The sequence below is a fragment of the Lynx canadensis genome, chromosome E3, assembly GCF_007474595.2.
Source record: "Lynx canadensis isolate LIC74 chromosome E3, mLynCan4.pri.v2, whole genome shotgun sequence".
NCBI classification, from domain to species: Eukaryota; Metazoa; Chordata; class Mammalia; order Carnivora; family Felidae; genus Lynx; species Lynx canadensis.
In genome coordinates this window covers 396,923-413,684 of record NC_044318.1, presented here as the reverse complement: position 1 = coordinate 413,684, position 16,762 = coordinate 396,923, and the positions used below count along the sequence as shown (strand labels likewise).

Below are 16,762 nucleotides of genomic sequence, written 5' to 3'. Positions count from 1 at the left end.
AGAATCTGAGGCAGGTTCCAGGCTCTGAGCTGTCAGCACAGAGCCCGACGCGGGGCTCACACTCACAAACCATGAGATCATGACCTGAGCCGAAGTCGGACGCCCAACCGATGGAGCCACCCAGGCGCCCCAGAAATCATTTTACTTTAGACATCATCCAGAAGACCTCGGAACTGTAAAACCTTTTGATTTTCGGTTGGCCTTGAGGGAGTGGTGGGATCGGATGGCACTGCTGCCCTCCTCAGCCTTGGCCACCTTTCTCTAAGCAGTGGGTCCAGCTTTTTGGCATGTTCACACCCTCAGCTGATGAGAACCTCAGCCAGGCAAGCTGGGTCCTCTACACCAGGTGCACACGGGGCTCTACCAGGCCTCTCTCGACAGCTTTGCTTCTACTAGTGTGCAGCTGGACATGTGTTAGAGCACTGCTGACGCTTGGAAGCCCCTTGTGCAGGTGGACTGGCGGCTCAGTCGGTTAACCGTCCGGCTCTTGATTTCGGCTCAGATCATGGTCTTATGTTTTATGGGTTCGAGTCCCGCGTTGGGCTCTGGTGCTGGCAGTACAGAGCCTGCTTGGGATTCTCCCTCCCTGTCTCTCTCTCTGTCCTCCCTTGTTCATGCTTTCTCTCTCTCCCTGCCCCCCCCGCCCCCCAGAAATAAATAAATAAGTAAGTAAGTAAGTAAAAAAGGTGCCCCTCTTTCCTAGAGCTGAGGTCAGTGTACGGAATGTGGATAAGCAGTGTTGTCCCCAAGCTTGGGCATCCCCCACCCCTTTCCTGACCCAGTCACTGAGTTACACTGGTGTGTCCACACTGGCACATGCCTGCAGGCAACGTGGTGGGACAAGTGCAGGTTCAGGGTTCCAGGTGTGACTCCCATTTTGCATCCTATGGTATGATCTTGGGCATGTTTCTTAGACCAGGAGCCTCAGTTTTGCCTCTTTGTAAGATGCTGAGGGTGGCAGGGCACCTCTGCCTCCCCCTCCCAGGTCTGGGTATCATGGGAACATCTGTGCCTTGGGGAGAGTACTTGTTGGTGGCTCTGCCTCCCTCAGAGGTGCAGACACAAGTTCATAAGATACGCCACTGAAGCGGGGAGGCCGGGGGGGGGGGCGGCACCTGGCTGGCTCAGTTTGAGTGTCTGACTCTTGATTTCGGCACAAGTCATGATCTCACAGTTTGTGGGATCGAGCCCCACGTCGGGCTCTGTATTGAGTGTGGAGCCTGCTTGGGATTCTCTCTCCCTCTCTCTCTGCCCCTTCCCTGGTCACGTTCCTTTCTCTCTCAAAGATAAATAAATGAACTTAAAAACAAAACAAAACGAAACATGCCAGCGGGGTCTGACCTGTCACCTCCACAGCCCAGGGTGGAAATAGAGCACTGCTGACCCTTGGAAGCCCCAGATGCTTCTTCTCTTTTGAAACTAGAGGGATTTCGTTGGGACCTGTTTGATCGTCGAAGATAAAGGTGGTAGGAGTTGCAGTAGGGCTTCTAGGGATTCTGACTTGCTGGGTGATCTTGGAAAGTCCACAAAACAGCTTACCCCTTTCTTATTGTGTAAACTGATGAGCTGAAGTTTGGGAGCTGTTGAAAAAAGGGGCTCTTGGTTGTGTGTTTCTGTGGTGTGGGTCTTAGGCGTTTCTCAGTGAGAGCCGTGGGGAGCAGCAGGCCCAGCAGGGTGGCACAGCGCCGTGGCAGGCTCTTGTCCCTCCAGTGTTGTCTCCACTCTGGGGTCTGGCCTACTGTCTGTTTGCAGGGTACTGGGAAAGCAGCATGTCCCAGAACACAGGCCTCTGCAGACGAACTTGACTCTCTCGAACATACTGTCTGAAAAACGAAAGTTCATAGCACAGAGGCCTCATCCATCACGTACAGATTTGCTGCCGAAGGGCCTGCCGTCCTGTGCTGTGCAGAGGCACGCTGAGTTTGGTTTTGCAGACCGTTACGGCATCTCAAGACGTGGGGCTGCGATGTTCACTGCATTCTACAGTGTTTATAAGGCTTTTCCCTGTGGCGATCTCCCTGGATCTTACTGAGATGGTTTCATCAGAAAGATGAAATGCTCGTGCATGGGTGTCAAGTGAATACGTGTGGTGTTGGGCTCTGACCCGGGTCTTCCAGCCTTGCTCTTGCTTCTGAAGACAGACACTCACTTGTGCCCAGGCTCTGTTTACACGTGGGAGTTTGAGCTTTTGTGAGGAAACTGTGGTAAGTCTTCAACGTGGCGAGTGTCTGTGTCTTTTTTCTTGTCCGGTAAGTTGCTTAGCCTTGCCCTCAGCAGTTAATGCTTACGGTGGTACTTTTGCTAGACTTTAACACTTGTTTTAATAAAACAGCCTTGTAACTATTCATGATTTTTAAAATCAGTGTGTTTGTTTGGTCTTGATGGTCCTGTTCCCATTCCAGCGAGCCATGTCCTCCAACCGATGAGCGATTGGTTGCAGGGTAAGCCCAAGACTTCTCCGCCACCTTTCTGTCTTGATTCTTGCTGCCTTCTCTTCTTACAATTGTGCTTAACTGATTGCCCTCAGTGTTGAAAAATGACTAACGAGGCACACAGGCTCTGGCTTGGACCTCACTGCCTGATCCCCCACGAGTGCCCCTGCCCTTTCTCCACCTGGAGTTACTTAGCTATTCCACATTACCTGAGAGGCCAAGGCGAGTTTGGCTGGTACCAGGGAGACTTCTGGGACCAGGCATGCACGTAGACCTCCCCTCCTCCAGGCAGGCACCAGTGGCCCCATGAAGGTGGTAGGCAAGCAGGAACAGGCTCCTCCTCTCCCTAGCCAGCCTCCAAGAGAGACCTCTGATCGTTGCTTCTTCCCTTCATTTCTCAGAGGAGTTACAGGAGGCCTCTCTCAAGGGCTGGGTGCTAAATGTGGTCCTTGGGCTTAGATGCTGTTGTGTGTGCCCATTAGAGGCAAGAATGTTCCTGTGGAGTTTATATGGCACTTCTCCAGGAGGGTGTGGGTAAGTGGGTCCCTCTGTCCCCTTGATGGGGCATCCCCCTGGGTGTTGGAGATGCATAGGATATCCGTGAGCCCCCCAAAACAGGAGGGGGCAGAGTTGAGTTCCCTTCTATGCTGCCTCTCCCTCTCCCCGGCCCTTTTTCTTTTTCTCTTTTTTTTTTTTTTTTTTCTTTTTGCCAAGGCAGAGAAAAAGTCCTGTTCCTGAATATTCCGGCAGAAATAGAAGGTTTTCCCTGTTTTCCAGCTGGGCTAATTCACGTTAAGTGCTTTTATTTTTGGAAACAAATATTGTCACTTGTTTTTGTTTTACTTTGCTATTTATGTCAGTTGTGTCCCCTTCCCCTAAATCTCATGACAGACTCTGTGACTTTGGGCATGTTATGTCAGCACACACAGTACAGAAAGTATAAGCCCCTCAAGCATTTGCTAAAATCATAAATGTGTAATGTTAGGCTGCAGTGAGTGGATCCTTGTGTGGTCCAGACCAGCTCAGTCAGGCAGAGCAGCCTAACACCCTCCCACTCGCCACCCTAGAGAGGCCTCCTCAAAGGGCCACTCAGCGCAGTGTGGCTTTTAACTTCAGCAGTACATGGCTCTCCAGTTGGTTCCCTCTGTTCTGTCCTTTCTGAATCTAGAGGGGGAAGTGCTTTTTATTTGGCTCCTGGAAAGACACATTTTGGATTTGGATATTTATAAATGTGAACTGGGCCACTACTGTTTGCCTCTGAATCTCGGGACTCACCTCACAGCCAAACTTAGGTTCCTGGTTTGGTGGCTGAAGGCCAGGGCTGAGGCCTGTCTATGGCTCTTTGTGACAGAGCAGAGGTTTTTAGTGGAGATTGTGGGTATCACAAGAAAAAGCGAACCTTCTGGAATGGTAGGAAGTTGTTTTCCTATCCGTTATCACTGTCCGTGGAGGGGTAGTGTTTGTTCACATAGGGTGTGCAATGTTGGCATTGAATCAGTTACGAGAGCAGAAGTATTTGTTAGGGGTTTATCATTCTGAAGCCCTCCCTCACCGTCACTGTAACCCTCAGATGGGAGTTACAGGGCAGAGTGAACCATTTAGAGTTTTTGAAGAAAGCATGTAATAATGCCTTTGGTCTAATGCTCTGGAATCTGCCGCCGTCTCTGGTTTATTCACTCCAGAGAGCGGTATTCCTGGGAAGGAGCGACGCACGCTGGGCAGCCAAGGGCTTGGGCTGTGGGTTCCAAGTTTGCCAGAATGTTTCTGACAACATTGGTGTCAGGAGGTCCAACTGCAGTCCTGACTGTGCAAGAGGCAAGGCAGCCCGTTCTGACCAACCCCCCTGCATCTGGTTTGTGTGGATACCTGGAGGACCGTGTTGGTCCTGGAGGAAGGCTGGAAGCCACCGTGACCAGCCCCCCTTGGTAGTGCTAGGCCCGGCCTGCCTGCTGCGGAGGTGCTGCCTGTCTTGCTTTTGTCCGCGTGGTGGTTGAGCACCACAAGGTTCTTGCTCCAGGCTGGTTCCAAGTTAGCCTCTAGTGTTAGACTTTGAGGCCTGCCGAGTGTAAGGAGCCCGAAGCAGCGACCCCCCCCTTCCTAGATCATTTTATATCAAAGTCATTTGCTCTTTCAGGGCTGAACTGCAGCAGCAGTCCACAGCAGACCTTCCCCTTTGGAGTGTTAAGGTGTTAGTCTCTTCCCCCCATTGTGGTTCCTCCAGGAGAGAGACATCTGGTGCAGTCCCTGATTCACTGGAGCTCCTCAGTGAAGGTCCAGGATGCACATTGCATGTCTGTCCTCGTTGCCCTATTCGGGAGTTTAGGGGTCTCCCTGCCCAGGGGTAGAGTGTGGCCTTGGGGGAGGTGGAGCCTCCTTCCCCAACACAGTGTGCCCTTCTGACCTGGATGTTAGAAATGCTTTTTCCAGGTGGAGAAATGAGCACCAGTCTTGTCTCCCTTCTGGCTCCAGATCATATATGGTTCGTCACTGTTTCTAGAGTGCAGGCCCCTGGAGCCTGGGCTCTGAGATAAGACTCGACACTGCACCCCCCAGCAGTCTCCTCCCTGTGGTGCCTTTCCCTTATCTGGACCGCTTTGGGCAGGAAGGAACAGGGCCGCTGGTGGGGAGACACGAGGGTGCAGATGCATCTTGAAAAGGAGCGAGCTCTGCAGTTTTACAGAGATTGTATCCAGAGCTGCTGTCGCACTGCAGCCATTCCTCCTTTTCCATGGCCTCCAGTCCCGTGTGCCCCCACATTTCTATCATATCGTTGGTTCTGCATATTTTGCATATCTTAGAAGTTTCATCCCTAGTAAGAACTCAGATGAGGAAACAGCCAGACAGCCGTGCTGTGAGGAAGGTAATTAACACACTGCAGTTAGTGTTGTCCCCTCGCCCTTCACACACCTGGGGATGGGAGGTCCTGGGGGTTGTGGGGTGCAGCCTGGCAAACCTGGGCCAGTTGGGGGAACCCCCCAATACGTCTGTGAGCCTCAGTGAGTGGCTTCTCAGGGCAGTGCCAGCTCCAGCTGTTGTCCTCCCTTTAAAAGCAAACTGCAACTCGTTTCTGTCCTGAATTTCATAGAGCATGCCGAGAAATGACAGCATGTGCCTTCAGCCTATGCTTCTCATGCCTTTTACCTTGTAATTCTGGTGATTTTATGTCCCTGATCTTGGGGATTGCTTCAAAAGGGAAACTGATAGAAATCTCCAAGTCAGCAGTGGGGGTTGACCACTCCACGCACGAAGCTGCCATGTCCTGAGACCTTTCCTCTCTGAGGGCAGGTGGGTGTGGTGCTGTGACGCTTTGTTTACTTATTTCCACTCTACCCTTTTATAATTTTAAGGTTTTCGGATGTCATTCTCGCAACAATTTTGGCAACCAAGTCTGAAATGTGTGGCCAAAAATTTGAACTGAAGATTGATAACGTGCGGTTTGTTGGGCACCCGACACTGCTGCAGCATGCTCTGGGGCAGGTATGGCCCTCCCTGGGCAGGTAGGGTTCTCCCCGGGCAGGTATGGCCCTCCCCGGGCAGGTAGGGTTCTCCCCCGGCAGGTGTCGCCCTCCCCGGGCAGGTAGGGTTCTCCCCGGGCAGGTATGGCCCTCCCCGGGCAGGTAGGGTTCTCCCCCGGCAGGTGTCGCCCTCCCTGGGCAGGTAGGGTTCTCCCCCGGCAGGTGTCGCCCTCCCTGGGCAGGTAGGGTTCTCTCTGTGCAGGTATGGCTCTCCCCGGGCAGGTAGGGTTCTTCCCGGGCAGGTGTGGCCCTCCCCCGGCAGGTAGGGTTCTCCCCGGGAAGGTATGGTCCTTCCTGGGCAGGTAGGGTTCTCCCCGGGCAGGTATGGCTCTCCCTGGATAGGTAGGGTTCTTCCCAGGCAGATATGGCCCTCCCTGGGCAGGTAGGGTTCTCCCCCGGCAGGTGTCGCCCTCCCTGGGCAGGTAGGGTTCTCTCTGTGCAGGTATGGCTCTCCCTGGGCAGGTAGGGTTCTCCCCGGACAGGTGTGGCCCTCCCCAGGCAGGTAGGGTTCTCCCCGGGCAGGTGTCGCCCTCCCTGGGCAGGTAGGGTTCTCTCCCGGCAGGTGTCGCCCTCCCTGGGCAGGTAGGGTTCTCTCTGTGCAGGTATGGCTCTCCCCGGGCAGGTAGGGTTCTCCCCGGGCAGGTGTGGCCCTCCCCGGGCAGGTAGGGTTCTCCCCGGTCAGGTGTGGCCCCCCCCCCCGGACAGGTATGGCCTTCCTAGGCAGGTATGGCCCTACCTGGGCAGGTAAGGTTCTCCCCGGGCAGACATGGCCCACACTGTTTCTGAGGCCCTTGTGGAGCCTGTGGCCCACGCTGGCTCCGGTGAAGGCAGCCTTTGTGCGGCAGACCTGACCTGGTGCTTGCTGTCCGCTGCACACTCTCACAGGCCTCCTGTGGTTTCAGTTCTTGCCCCATTCCGGGTCTCTCCTGAATGTGGCCTTCCCTTTTATATCTCAGATGTCTGTTTCTAAAGTGGTGCAAGTATTTTTTCTTACTCTTAGATGATACCATAGCAAATATTATTAGTTTAGTTCTTTCTCTTGTGCTAAACCCTCTATGTGCATTCTGTGATGAATGAAATGGTACAGTACTGAGGGGTTTTAACAAGATCCAATGTACCATCACCCAAGGGAATTTGCACACCAGAACCTGCCAGTCAGTCCTTTGCACTCAGGCAGAATCAGGTCTTTGATAAGACAGTATAAGATTTAGCTCCATTTATATGACCCAGAAATTGCAGTCCTCAAATCTTTTCCATGAATCAGCCCATGGAAGGAGCTTCTGAGGCAGTTGGGGGTGCCGGGATGTGGGGCCATGCACCAGGCCCCACGGGTGGGTGGCATCCTTCCTCTTTACCGAGGCCCCTGGAGACAGGGCTCAGTCCCCACTGATGACCTGTGAGTGACAGAGGGGAGATCTGACAGCTTGTCAGGAGTTATACCCTACAGAACTGGAGTGGCAAGCAGGGATGAAGAGCCCATTTGGGATGACCCAGGGAGATGTGCACTCCCTCCCCTCCCCCGCCCCCCCCCACCCGAACTCCTATGCCCCCTGGTGGCAACACTGGTATTCACCTTGGTGTTTGTGAACTGGGCTGGCTGGCTGGATGACAGAGCGGCAGCTTGGTCTTTGCTGGCTCTGAGCATTATCTTGTCTCTTAATTGTCCTGAGTGGTTGCCATACCGGGCCGAGACAGCCTGGGAGGACCCAGGTTGACACTGGAAACACCACTGAGTGACGGAGAGCCTTGGCAGAGAACACCCCGTTTGCTTGAGCCTCTCCCCATCTTGTCTCGTGTGGACACCTCAGCTCACCTCCGTTGACTGGGGTGGTCTTGTCACTTTGGGTCATAGCACTGACCTTCCCACTCTTGTCTCACCTGTGTCTCGTCTGTCTGTGGCGCCAGTGCTTGCCTCTACAGGGCTGCTGATCACTTCTCCAAGACCCTAGGGCTCTGTTTTTCTCAGGGTTGGGTATATTCTGGAACCTTTTCCCATGCCTGAAGAATAGCACTAAACAAGATATTTCTTGGAACATGGTAACTCTCATTCATTAGAATTACGTTTCTTCTACAGGTCTCAAAAACAGATCCATCTCCAAAGAGGGAAGCTCCCACCATGATTCTTTTTAATGTGGTGTTTGCACTGAGGGTGAGTGAGTGTGCAAATGGCTGAAGAGCACAGGTGGGTAGATCAGGGAGGAGGGTCAGGGAAGAGTAGCAGCAGCTCACTTCTGGTGAGTGGTTGGCTCCGAGCTCAGACTGCTGAGCTGACCCAGCTACTGCCAAGCTCCTCCTGAGCTGCTGGAAGAGTTTACCCTTAGTATGCTCCCCCCCCCCCTTTTTTTTTTCCTGGATAAAATACACATAACAAAAATTTACCATTTTGACCATTTTAAAGTGTGGTTTGGTGGCATCTAGTAACCACGTTTTGTAACCACTGTCAGTTCCAGCACGTTTTCATTGCCCTAAAAGGAGAACACTTATATCTCATTTTCTCTCCTCTCTCAGCCCCTAGAAACCACCAGTTTACTTTCTGTCTGTGGATTTACCTATTCTGCATTTTCATATAAATTGGGTCCTATACTACGTGACCTTTGGTATCTGGCTTCTTTGACTTAGCATAATGATTTTGAGGTTCACCCATGTGGTACCATGTATCAGGACTTTCTTCCTTTTTATGGCCAAATCGTATGGTGTTATATGGATGAACCACAGTTTATCCATTCATCTGTTGATGCATGCTTATGTTGTCTCTGCTTTTTAGCCAGTAAGAACAATATATGTTCAGGGTGCCTGGGTGGCTCAGTTGATAAGCATCTGACTTCAGCTCAGGTCATGATCTCATGGTCTGTGAATTCGAGCCCCGCATTGGACTTTCTGTTGTCAGCACAGAGCCCACTTCATATCCTCTGTCCCTCTCTCTCTCTGCACCTTCCCCGCTCGTTCTCTCTCTTTTTCTCTTTCTTTCTCTCTCTCTGTGTCTCTCAAGTAAGTAAATAAAAGAATAATATATGTTCAACAATACAATATTGTGAACAGTGCTGTTATAGACATTTGTATCCAAATGTTTGCGTGGACACGTTTTCATTTCTCCTCGGTATACCGTGCACACCTGGGAGTGGGATTCCAGGGTCATATGATAGCCTTTGGAGGAAGCACCAGACTGTTTTCCACCGGGGTGGTCCTGTTTTACATCCCACCAGCAATGTGTGAGCATTCCAACTTCTCGACCTCCTCACCAACATTGTTATTTTCCTTTACGTGTATATATGTTTGTGTGTGTGTGTGTATATATATATATGTGTGTGTGTGTATGTATGTGTATATGTATACACATATGTATATGTATATATATGTATCTGTATATATGTATTTGTGTATATATATATATATATATGTAAGCTGATAGTTTCTTTAAAAAAATTGTTTTTAATGTTTATTTATTTATTTTTTTTAATTTTTTTTTTTTCCAACGTTTATTTATTTTTGGGACAGAGAGAGACAGAGCATGAACGGGGGAGGGGCAGAGAGAGAAGGAGACACAGAATCGGAAACAGGCTCCAGGCTCTGAGCCATCAGCCCAGAGCCTGACGCGGGGCTCGAACTCACAGACCGCGAGATCGTGACCTGGCTGAAGTCGGACGCTTAACCGACTGCGCCACCCAGGCGCCCCTTAATGTTTATTTTTGAGAGAGAAAGCACGAGCAGGGTAGGGGCAGAGAGAGAGGGAGACACAGAATCTGAAGCAGGCTCCAGGCTCTGAGCTGTCAGCACAGAGCCTGATGCGGGGCTCGAACTCACAGACTGCGAGATCATGACCTGAGCCGAAGTCGGATGCTTAACCGACTGAGCCACCCAGGCACCCCTTTAATTAACGTTTTAGTAAACATCTTCAGTTTACCAAGATCAGCTTTTCAGAGGTCCATCTATAACTTCACATGTAACATAAGAACCTTACAACAGTATTCACACGTTTCTCCTCTCTGCTCTCTGTGCTACCTTGTCCTGCGTTTTACTTTGCCCGTATCGTAAACCGCACAGGATGCTGGCATTAACTGTTGAGAGACATACGTAATAAGAAAGAGAATCACGTGTTCACCCATGCAGTCACTATTTGCGCTGCTCATTCGCTTCCAGATCCACATTTCCATTTGCTGTCATTTTCCTTCTGCCCGAAAGACTGTACTTCCTGCAGTGGCGGTCTGCTGGTGATGAGTTCCTTCACCATTTGTGAGTCCTCGTCTGGCACTTGTGCGGGGGCTGGTGGACCCTGTGGTGAGGACATCTCATCACAAGATGCAGGACCTTTCCTTTAGTCCTTGTGTGCTGCCCCCAGCTCGCCTCCCATCCAGGTGAGCTTGCCCCCAGGTAACCATCCTGTACGGCTTCTGTCTGCTTCCTCCCTCTCTTGCCTTGCTCCCTTCTTTCTACCTTTCCGTCTTCCTTTGTCCCATGTAGTTGCTTCCCCTTTGCAGAGTGGATGGGGAGAAGGGAAGGGGAAGGCCTGAGACCGCTGGTCTTGTGCATTAGTGCCTCTCCTCGCCCTGCTGGTGCCTCCTTAACCTGCTGTTCTTTGGGTTCACTGTGATGGAGGGAGGGATGGCCAGTCGGCTCACCCAAGCGGTCAGCTTCACCTGAACAGAAGAACCTAGAAGTTCTTCCCAACTGAATCCCTGGGCTGTGGTGTTTGGGTTTCCTCCCCTGCCAGGGTACAGCTCCTGACGTGGGAGCTCGAACCCGTGAACCGTGAGATCGTAACCTGAGCCAAAGTCAGATGCTCAACTGACTGAGCCCCCCAGGCGCCCCGAAACTGATAGTTTCTTAAGGCAGTTGCCAGTGCTGTCTGAAGTTGTGTCAGAGGAAATTTCTTTTCAATAAAGCTGTCAAAATATAAGGGATCCAAATAAGCATAAAAAGCATTCCTGGGTAGAAACTGGCTAATATTATGAAAGGACTTTGAATTACCTAGAAAATTTATTTATATTTAGTAACTGTTAGATAATGGAATTTCTCTGAAATATCTCACTATCAGTTTTCACCAAAATATTCAGTGGTTCTTTCTGTCTGGGCCCGTGTAATCTGCATGATGGCTTTTTACAGAAGTGTCCCAGACCAAAGTGACTGGATCTCAGTGACAAAGAAAACAGAAAACCTTCAGAGTGGCAGAAATGAGGCTGAGCAGAGAGGGCACCTGTAAAATTGGGTATCACTCTAAGTCTCAAGGTGCTTTTTTATGTTGAGAGTTTTTGTGTGTGTAGCCCATACCACATTCACTGCATGAATGGCTCAAAACCAAAAATAATGTCAGAGAAAAGCTCCTTTATAATGGAGCTTAATTAAAAAAATTTTTTTTGTTAACATTTATTTATTATTGAGAAACAGAGACAGAGCATGAGCATGGGAGGGGCAGAGAAAGGGGAGACACGGAATCTGAAGCAGGCTCCAGGCTCCGAGCTGTCTGCACAGAACCCGATGCGGGGCTCGAACCCACAAACCACGAGATCATGACCTGAGCCGAAGTCGACACTTAACCGGCTGAGCCACCCAGGTGTCCCGGAGCTTAATTTTTAAAACAGGCCTTCTGGGGCGCCTGGGTGGCTCAGTTGGTTAAGCATCCGAATTTGGCTCAGGTCATGATTTCACCACTTGTGAGTTTGAGCCCTGCATGGGGCTCTGCGCTGACAGCTCAGAGCCTGGAGCCTGCTTCAGATTCTGTGTCTCCCTCTCTCTCTGCCCCTCCCCCACTTGCTCGCTCTCTCTCTCTCTCTCTCTCTCTCTCTCTCTCTCTCTTCAAAATAAAACACTAAAAAAAGAAAAAAAAAAACCTGCATGTTAAGACAAAATGATTGCTTAACAGTGGCTGTCCCTGAGGTGTGAGGTGCTAAGAGGAGACTTTCATTTTTATAGTTTTGGCATTTTCACAGTGTAAGTAGTACAAGGGTCTGCCTTGCGAAATGACATAATGCAGACGTCCAGAGAGAGAATTCAAGTAAGAAACCAAAGACCAAAAATCCTGGCGAATGCTCTGCACATGTCAGTACCGGCAGCCTCTGTGAGATGGGTGGTGAGAAGCAGCCACGGCCCCGCCCTGGACATGGGCAGGTGGGCCCTCTTCTCTGGGGAGCAGCCCGTGATAGCAGGATGTGTGACACCCTTGGATATAGCAGTCAAGAAAACAAGCCGGTTTTAAAGTTGTGTGAAGGCTTTTGTAATAAAAATGAGGCCGGAGGTTCATTCTGATGTCCAGTAGTTGGGGAAGGGTTCGACAAAGTGGCGATTATTTTCCTGGCAATGCTGGGCTGTTAGAGTTGAGGAGTAGGGGAGGCCAGAGCCTGGAGGAGTAGAGAGGACTACTGCCGGGTAGAAGCAGCAGGAAACGAGGTGGTGCAGGGCTTCATGTAGCCTAGGCCATGATGTCGAAGAATGGGAGGAAGTTTCAGTAATGTAAAGGTTTGGTATTTTAGGGTAGACAGGTTTTTTTCCTCCTTTTTAGTAGTCTTATAAAAATGTATACTTTTGTTTTTTACTTTGAAAAGTTTTAAACAAACCCCAGATCAGTGACAGTAGTTTGATAACCCTCTTACACCCGTCTGTGCTGTCCCACAGCCGTCACCTGGCCACCCTGGCTTCTCTACCCCACCTGTTGCTCATGTGTTTCAAGTCCTAGACCTCATGTCTGTTCACTTCTATGTACTTCGGACAACATCTCTGTAAAGTACGGACGTTTATTTTATAACACGATACCCTCTCACACCTGACAAAATTGGCCATCGTTTGTTGTCACCTGGTGCCTAGCTGATCGAAACTTTCTTCAGTTGCCATATTTTTCCAGTGGGCCTGGACCAGGATGAGAACCTGTAGGTCTCTGCCAGCCTAGGACTCGCCTCTCACATTGTCCCACTGAATGTTCCATGTTGGGATTCATCTCATCCTGCTTCCTCTTCATTTCATGTATTGCTTGCAAATTGGACATTTGCTCCGAAGGCCTCATTACATTTGGGTACATGTTTTGGGGAGCAAGAAAGTCTCACAGGCGATACCCTAAATTTCCTGCCGTTTCACATCACCTGTGGGGCAAATGTGGCATTTCTCAGAGCTCCCGCTCAAGACCGGGCAATTCCGAGGTGCTAGCTTTCCCATTGTGGCCACATAGCCTTGGGCTGTGCAGGTACCTGGGGTGGTACCCGGCCTGTGAAGCCAAACAGGACCCCCCAGCACACGCTGTCAGTGTAGGTCGTCCGGCCTCGCCTGGGTGAACACACCCCCTTGCACGCCTGGGAATATGGCACAGGTGGGCTTGGACATCTGACTTAAAACCCGGTCCTGTCCCAGCCGGTGGGATCTTGAGCATAGGGTCAGGCTCTCAAGTGTGAGTTGATTACTGTTCAAGGGAACAGCCGTGTGCACAGGATCATTCCCCTTCTTCTCTTGTGCCGCTGAGAGTATTTTGACATGGATTTTTCTAAAAGCGTATGTTGGTTTAAAGCATGTGTACATACTTTATAACCCAGGCCCTCCAGTTCCGTAATCTTGTGGGGGAACATTGTTGAGGGGCTGTCCTTGACACGAAGGGGCAGGGCTTCTGCCCAGCACTGAAAGCAGTGTCCAGTCCTCTCTCCAGCACAGGTGTGCTGCCAGGTGTGAGTTCTCTTTGTGAGCGTGAAATCGGCCAGGAGTTTCGAAAATCTCTCCAAGTGCAGGTGGTGCGTCTGGGTTGGGTTTTGGTCCAGAAGGCAGGCTGTGAACACCCTGAGGGCAGGGCCCTGCCGGCCAGATAAACAGGAGGGGAGGCAGTTCCAGAGGTTTTAATCAGCGGTGCCACGCGTCCCTTCTCCCACCTCCACCCCTAAGATGACTCGGCCGCCCTCTCGGCCTCCTGAGACACTGAGTCATGGTTGGCCAGTTATCTGCTCTGTGGAGCGTCTTCGGAGACCCTGCAGCTGCCTGCTCCACCCCTGGCCCGGGTGGGTGTGCCTGCCCGGCCTGGCTGCGGTGTCTGATAGGTTCCAGAGTGAGCACAGGGGTGCCAGGGGAGCTTGTGGGGATGGCCTGGGTGGCCTGGATCCTGCCGACGACTTCTGTCAGCCATGCTTATTTCTGCTGGAAAGAGCCTCTTTTCCTGCAGACAGCGTGGTTAGTGAACAGTCGGTGTAGTGCTTCTGTTTAGTGCACCCCATGTCACCTGTGTGATCACGTAGCCTGGTCCTGTCTACCAACGGTCAGCAGCACACTGGTGACCCCACACGCTGCCAGGGCTCGTGCTCTGGGTAGGCTCTATCAAACTAACTGGAGAGGGAGGTACCGCTGTCGGGCATGGTCTCTAACCCGAGAGAATCCCACTCGAGAGAATCCCGCAGCAGGTGGGTAGTGGATCTGTGCCTTCCGCTGCCCCAGTGGGCTACCTCTGTCCGGCCTGGAGTGGATGCCTGATCCGTACCGTGCCATCCTGGATGGCCCTGGTGTGGGGCCCTGTAGCACGGGAGCCTTTCTCTGCTTATAGGAAATGCCTGCGTTCCCCCGCCCCACCAGCCGGGGGACCCCACAGAACCGTCTCTGCGTTACCATCCGGGCATCGATTCCCAGGATAGGGTGCTCAGAGCACTGGTGTTTCTGGGGACAGACCCTAGAGGGGACACGGGAAACCGGGGACAGCAGTGAACCTGGACAGAGTTCTTACACGGTTTGAGTCGGCTGTGCACGTGTGCTACGAGTATGTGTGCTACGTTTGAGTCACGTGTGCCCCTCTCTTGCAGGCCAACGCGGACCCGTCAGTGATAAACTGCCTGCACAACCTTTCCCGACGCATCGCCACCGTGCTGCAGCACGAGGAGCGCCGCTGCCAGTATCTCACAAGAGAGGCCAAGCTGATCCTGGCGCTGCAGGATGAGGTGTCCGCGGTAGCTGATGGTGAGTGTGACAAGAGTCTCTCCCCCACACAACAGAGCAGGCAGCCTTCCGAGGCAGGGACCCTGATCCAGGTTTGCGGATGTGGAAACCGAGGCACCAGGAGGTTATGTGACCTTCACGTGATCTTCCTGGGGTGCACAGGAGGGTGCCCCAAGGATCACAGTTGGAAAGCAGCTCTCCTGACCTGATGCACTTAAATGGATTTCCCAGCCTCCACTGCCTCCCTCCCTTGCCCCAGCTGCTGCAGGATGGCTCTTCGTGCAGACTGGGCCTTGCCCACCCAGCCCTGCTCTCGCTGGCCATGTTCGCCTGTGGTGGGAGGACATGCAGAGGGGCCAGCGGGATCATCGAGCTGGCAAAGAGGGTGGTTTCCAGTTCTTTGCTTTCAACTAAATTGATGAAGGACCTGATTGAGTTATCAGCTGACCAATTAAAAATAATAATTGCCAGGGGCTTCTGGCTGGCTCAGTTGGTAGAGCACGTGAATCTTGATCTCGGGGTTGTGACTTTGAGCCCCACATTGGGGTTCAAAAGAAAAATCTTTAAAAAATTCGAAAAAATTTTTTTTTGCCAGTAGATCTTTTTGTGGATTTTGGTATTTTGTAAATACCTCAAAGCACAGAGAAAGGCCTACCTGTTACACATGCCACGTCCATCTCAGGTCAGCGCCTATATAAAGAGAGAAAGTAGAAATAGATTTGAAGGTGAACCCAGTCTAATTTTAGCAATAAGTAAAAGTAACGATCACCATACGTGAAGTGTCCAACTCACATGCATTTTCAGTGAAAATTTGCTTTTTTTATTTGATAGCTATCAAAATATATAATTATGTTTTGGCAGTTATGTGTTAATAACAATCCAGAAGGGTTTTTTTTTTTTTAGTTTACTTATTTATTTTGAGAGGGAGAGAGAGAGCGAGCAAGCATGAGTGGGGAAGGGGCAAGAGAGAAGGAGAGAGAATCCCAAGCAGGCTCTGCACTAACAGTGTGGAGCTCACCTCAGGGCTCAAACTCTCAAACCATGAGATCATGAGGTGATCCAAAATCAGGAGTTGGATGCTTAACTGACTGGGCCTCCCACACGCTCCTAGAAGTTCTGTTTTTAAAAGAACATTCTCTTTAGGGTCTGTGACTTTATCACAGGAAATTTTAACGTTTATTCATTTTTGAGAGACAAAGCATGAGTGGGGAGGGGCAGAGAGAGAGGGAGACACAGAATCCGAAGCAGCCTCCAGGCTCTGTCAGCACAGAGCCCAACGCGGGGCTCGAACTCACAAACTGTGAGATCATGACCTGAGCCAAAGTCGGACACTTAACCAATTCAGCCACCTAGACGTCCCTATCACAAGAAATTTTGTAAAAATTCAATTTAACTACGTATTTTTAAGGCATTTATGAGAAAGGATTAATGACAGACTTCTGATCATAAAAATAAATTGCATTAGGGGTGCGTGGGTTGCTCAGTTGGTTAAATGTCTGACTCTTGATTTCAGCTCAGGTCATGGTCTCACGATTTGTGAGATCGAGCCCCATGTCGGGCTCTGCACGTAGCCTGAAAGCAAGTTGGGATTCTCTCTCTCCTTCTCTGGCCCCTCCAAAATAAGTAAACTTTAAAAAATTGCATTAGTGTGAGTGAGTAGGATGAGGTGTGGCAGCACCCACTCACCAAGTGGAAGGTGGCTCTGGTGGTCTCAGGGGACGCTTTGGGGGCTGCCAGTGACCTGGACTGTTCCAGTGCTGCAGGCTCAGGGGGCACCAGTGGTGATGTTTAAACACAAAAGTTCCATATAAAGACTGCAAACAAAGCAGCCTGAGTCTCATCTTCATTCAACTGGATGCACAGATTTTATAAAAAGCAGTAGGGAATGGTGTGATATTTGGTTTAAATTGACTTACAATTTATTTTCAG

General features: G+C 50.9%; 1 protein-coding gene across 9 annotated transcripts in view; it reads left to right on the top strand.

The window, feature by feature from the left end:
- The window catches only part of NPRL3 (NPR3 like, GATOR1 complex subunit), a 43,479-nt gene that overhangs the window by 8,169 nt on the left and 18,548 nt on the right, over positions 1 to 16,762 (top strand). For 3 of the 9 annotated variants that reach the window (XM_030300892.1, XM_030300896.1, XM_030300895.1), the window contains 3 exons: positions 5,780 to 5,909; positions 8,022 to 8,096; positions 14,701 to 14,854. In XM_030300892.1, the coding sequence (XP_030156752.1) occupies positions 5,780 to 5,909; positions 8,022 to 8,096; positions 14,701 to 14,854 (359 nt within the window). Of the gene's footprint in view, positions 1 to 2,402; positions 2,442 to 2,478; positions 2,967 to 3,205; positions 4,390 to 5,061; positions 5,293 to 5,779; positions 5,910 to 8,021; positions 8,097 to 14,700; positions 14,855 to 16,762 lie in introns of those variants that run through there. The other 6 variants (XM_030300891.1, XM_032591592.1, XM_030300893.1 and 3 more) reach the window with 5 other exon arrangements.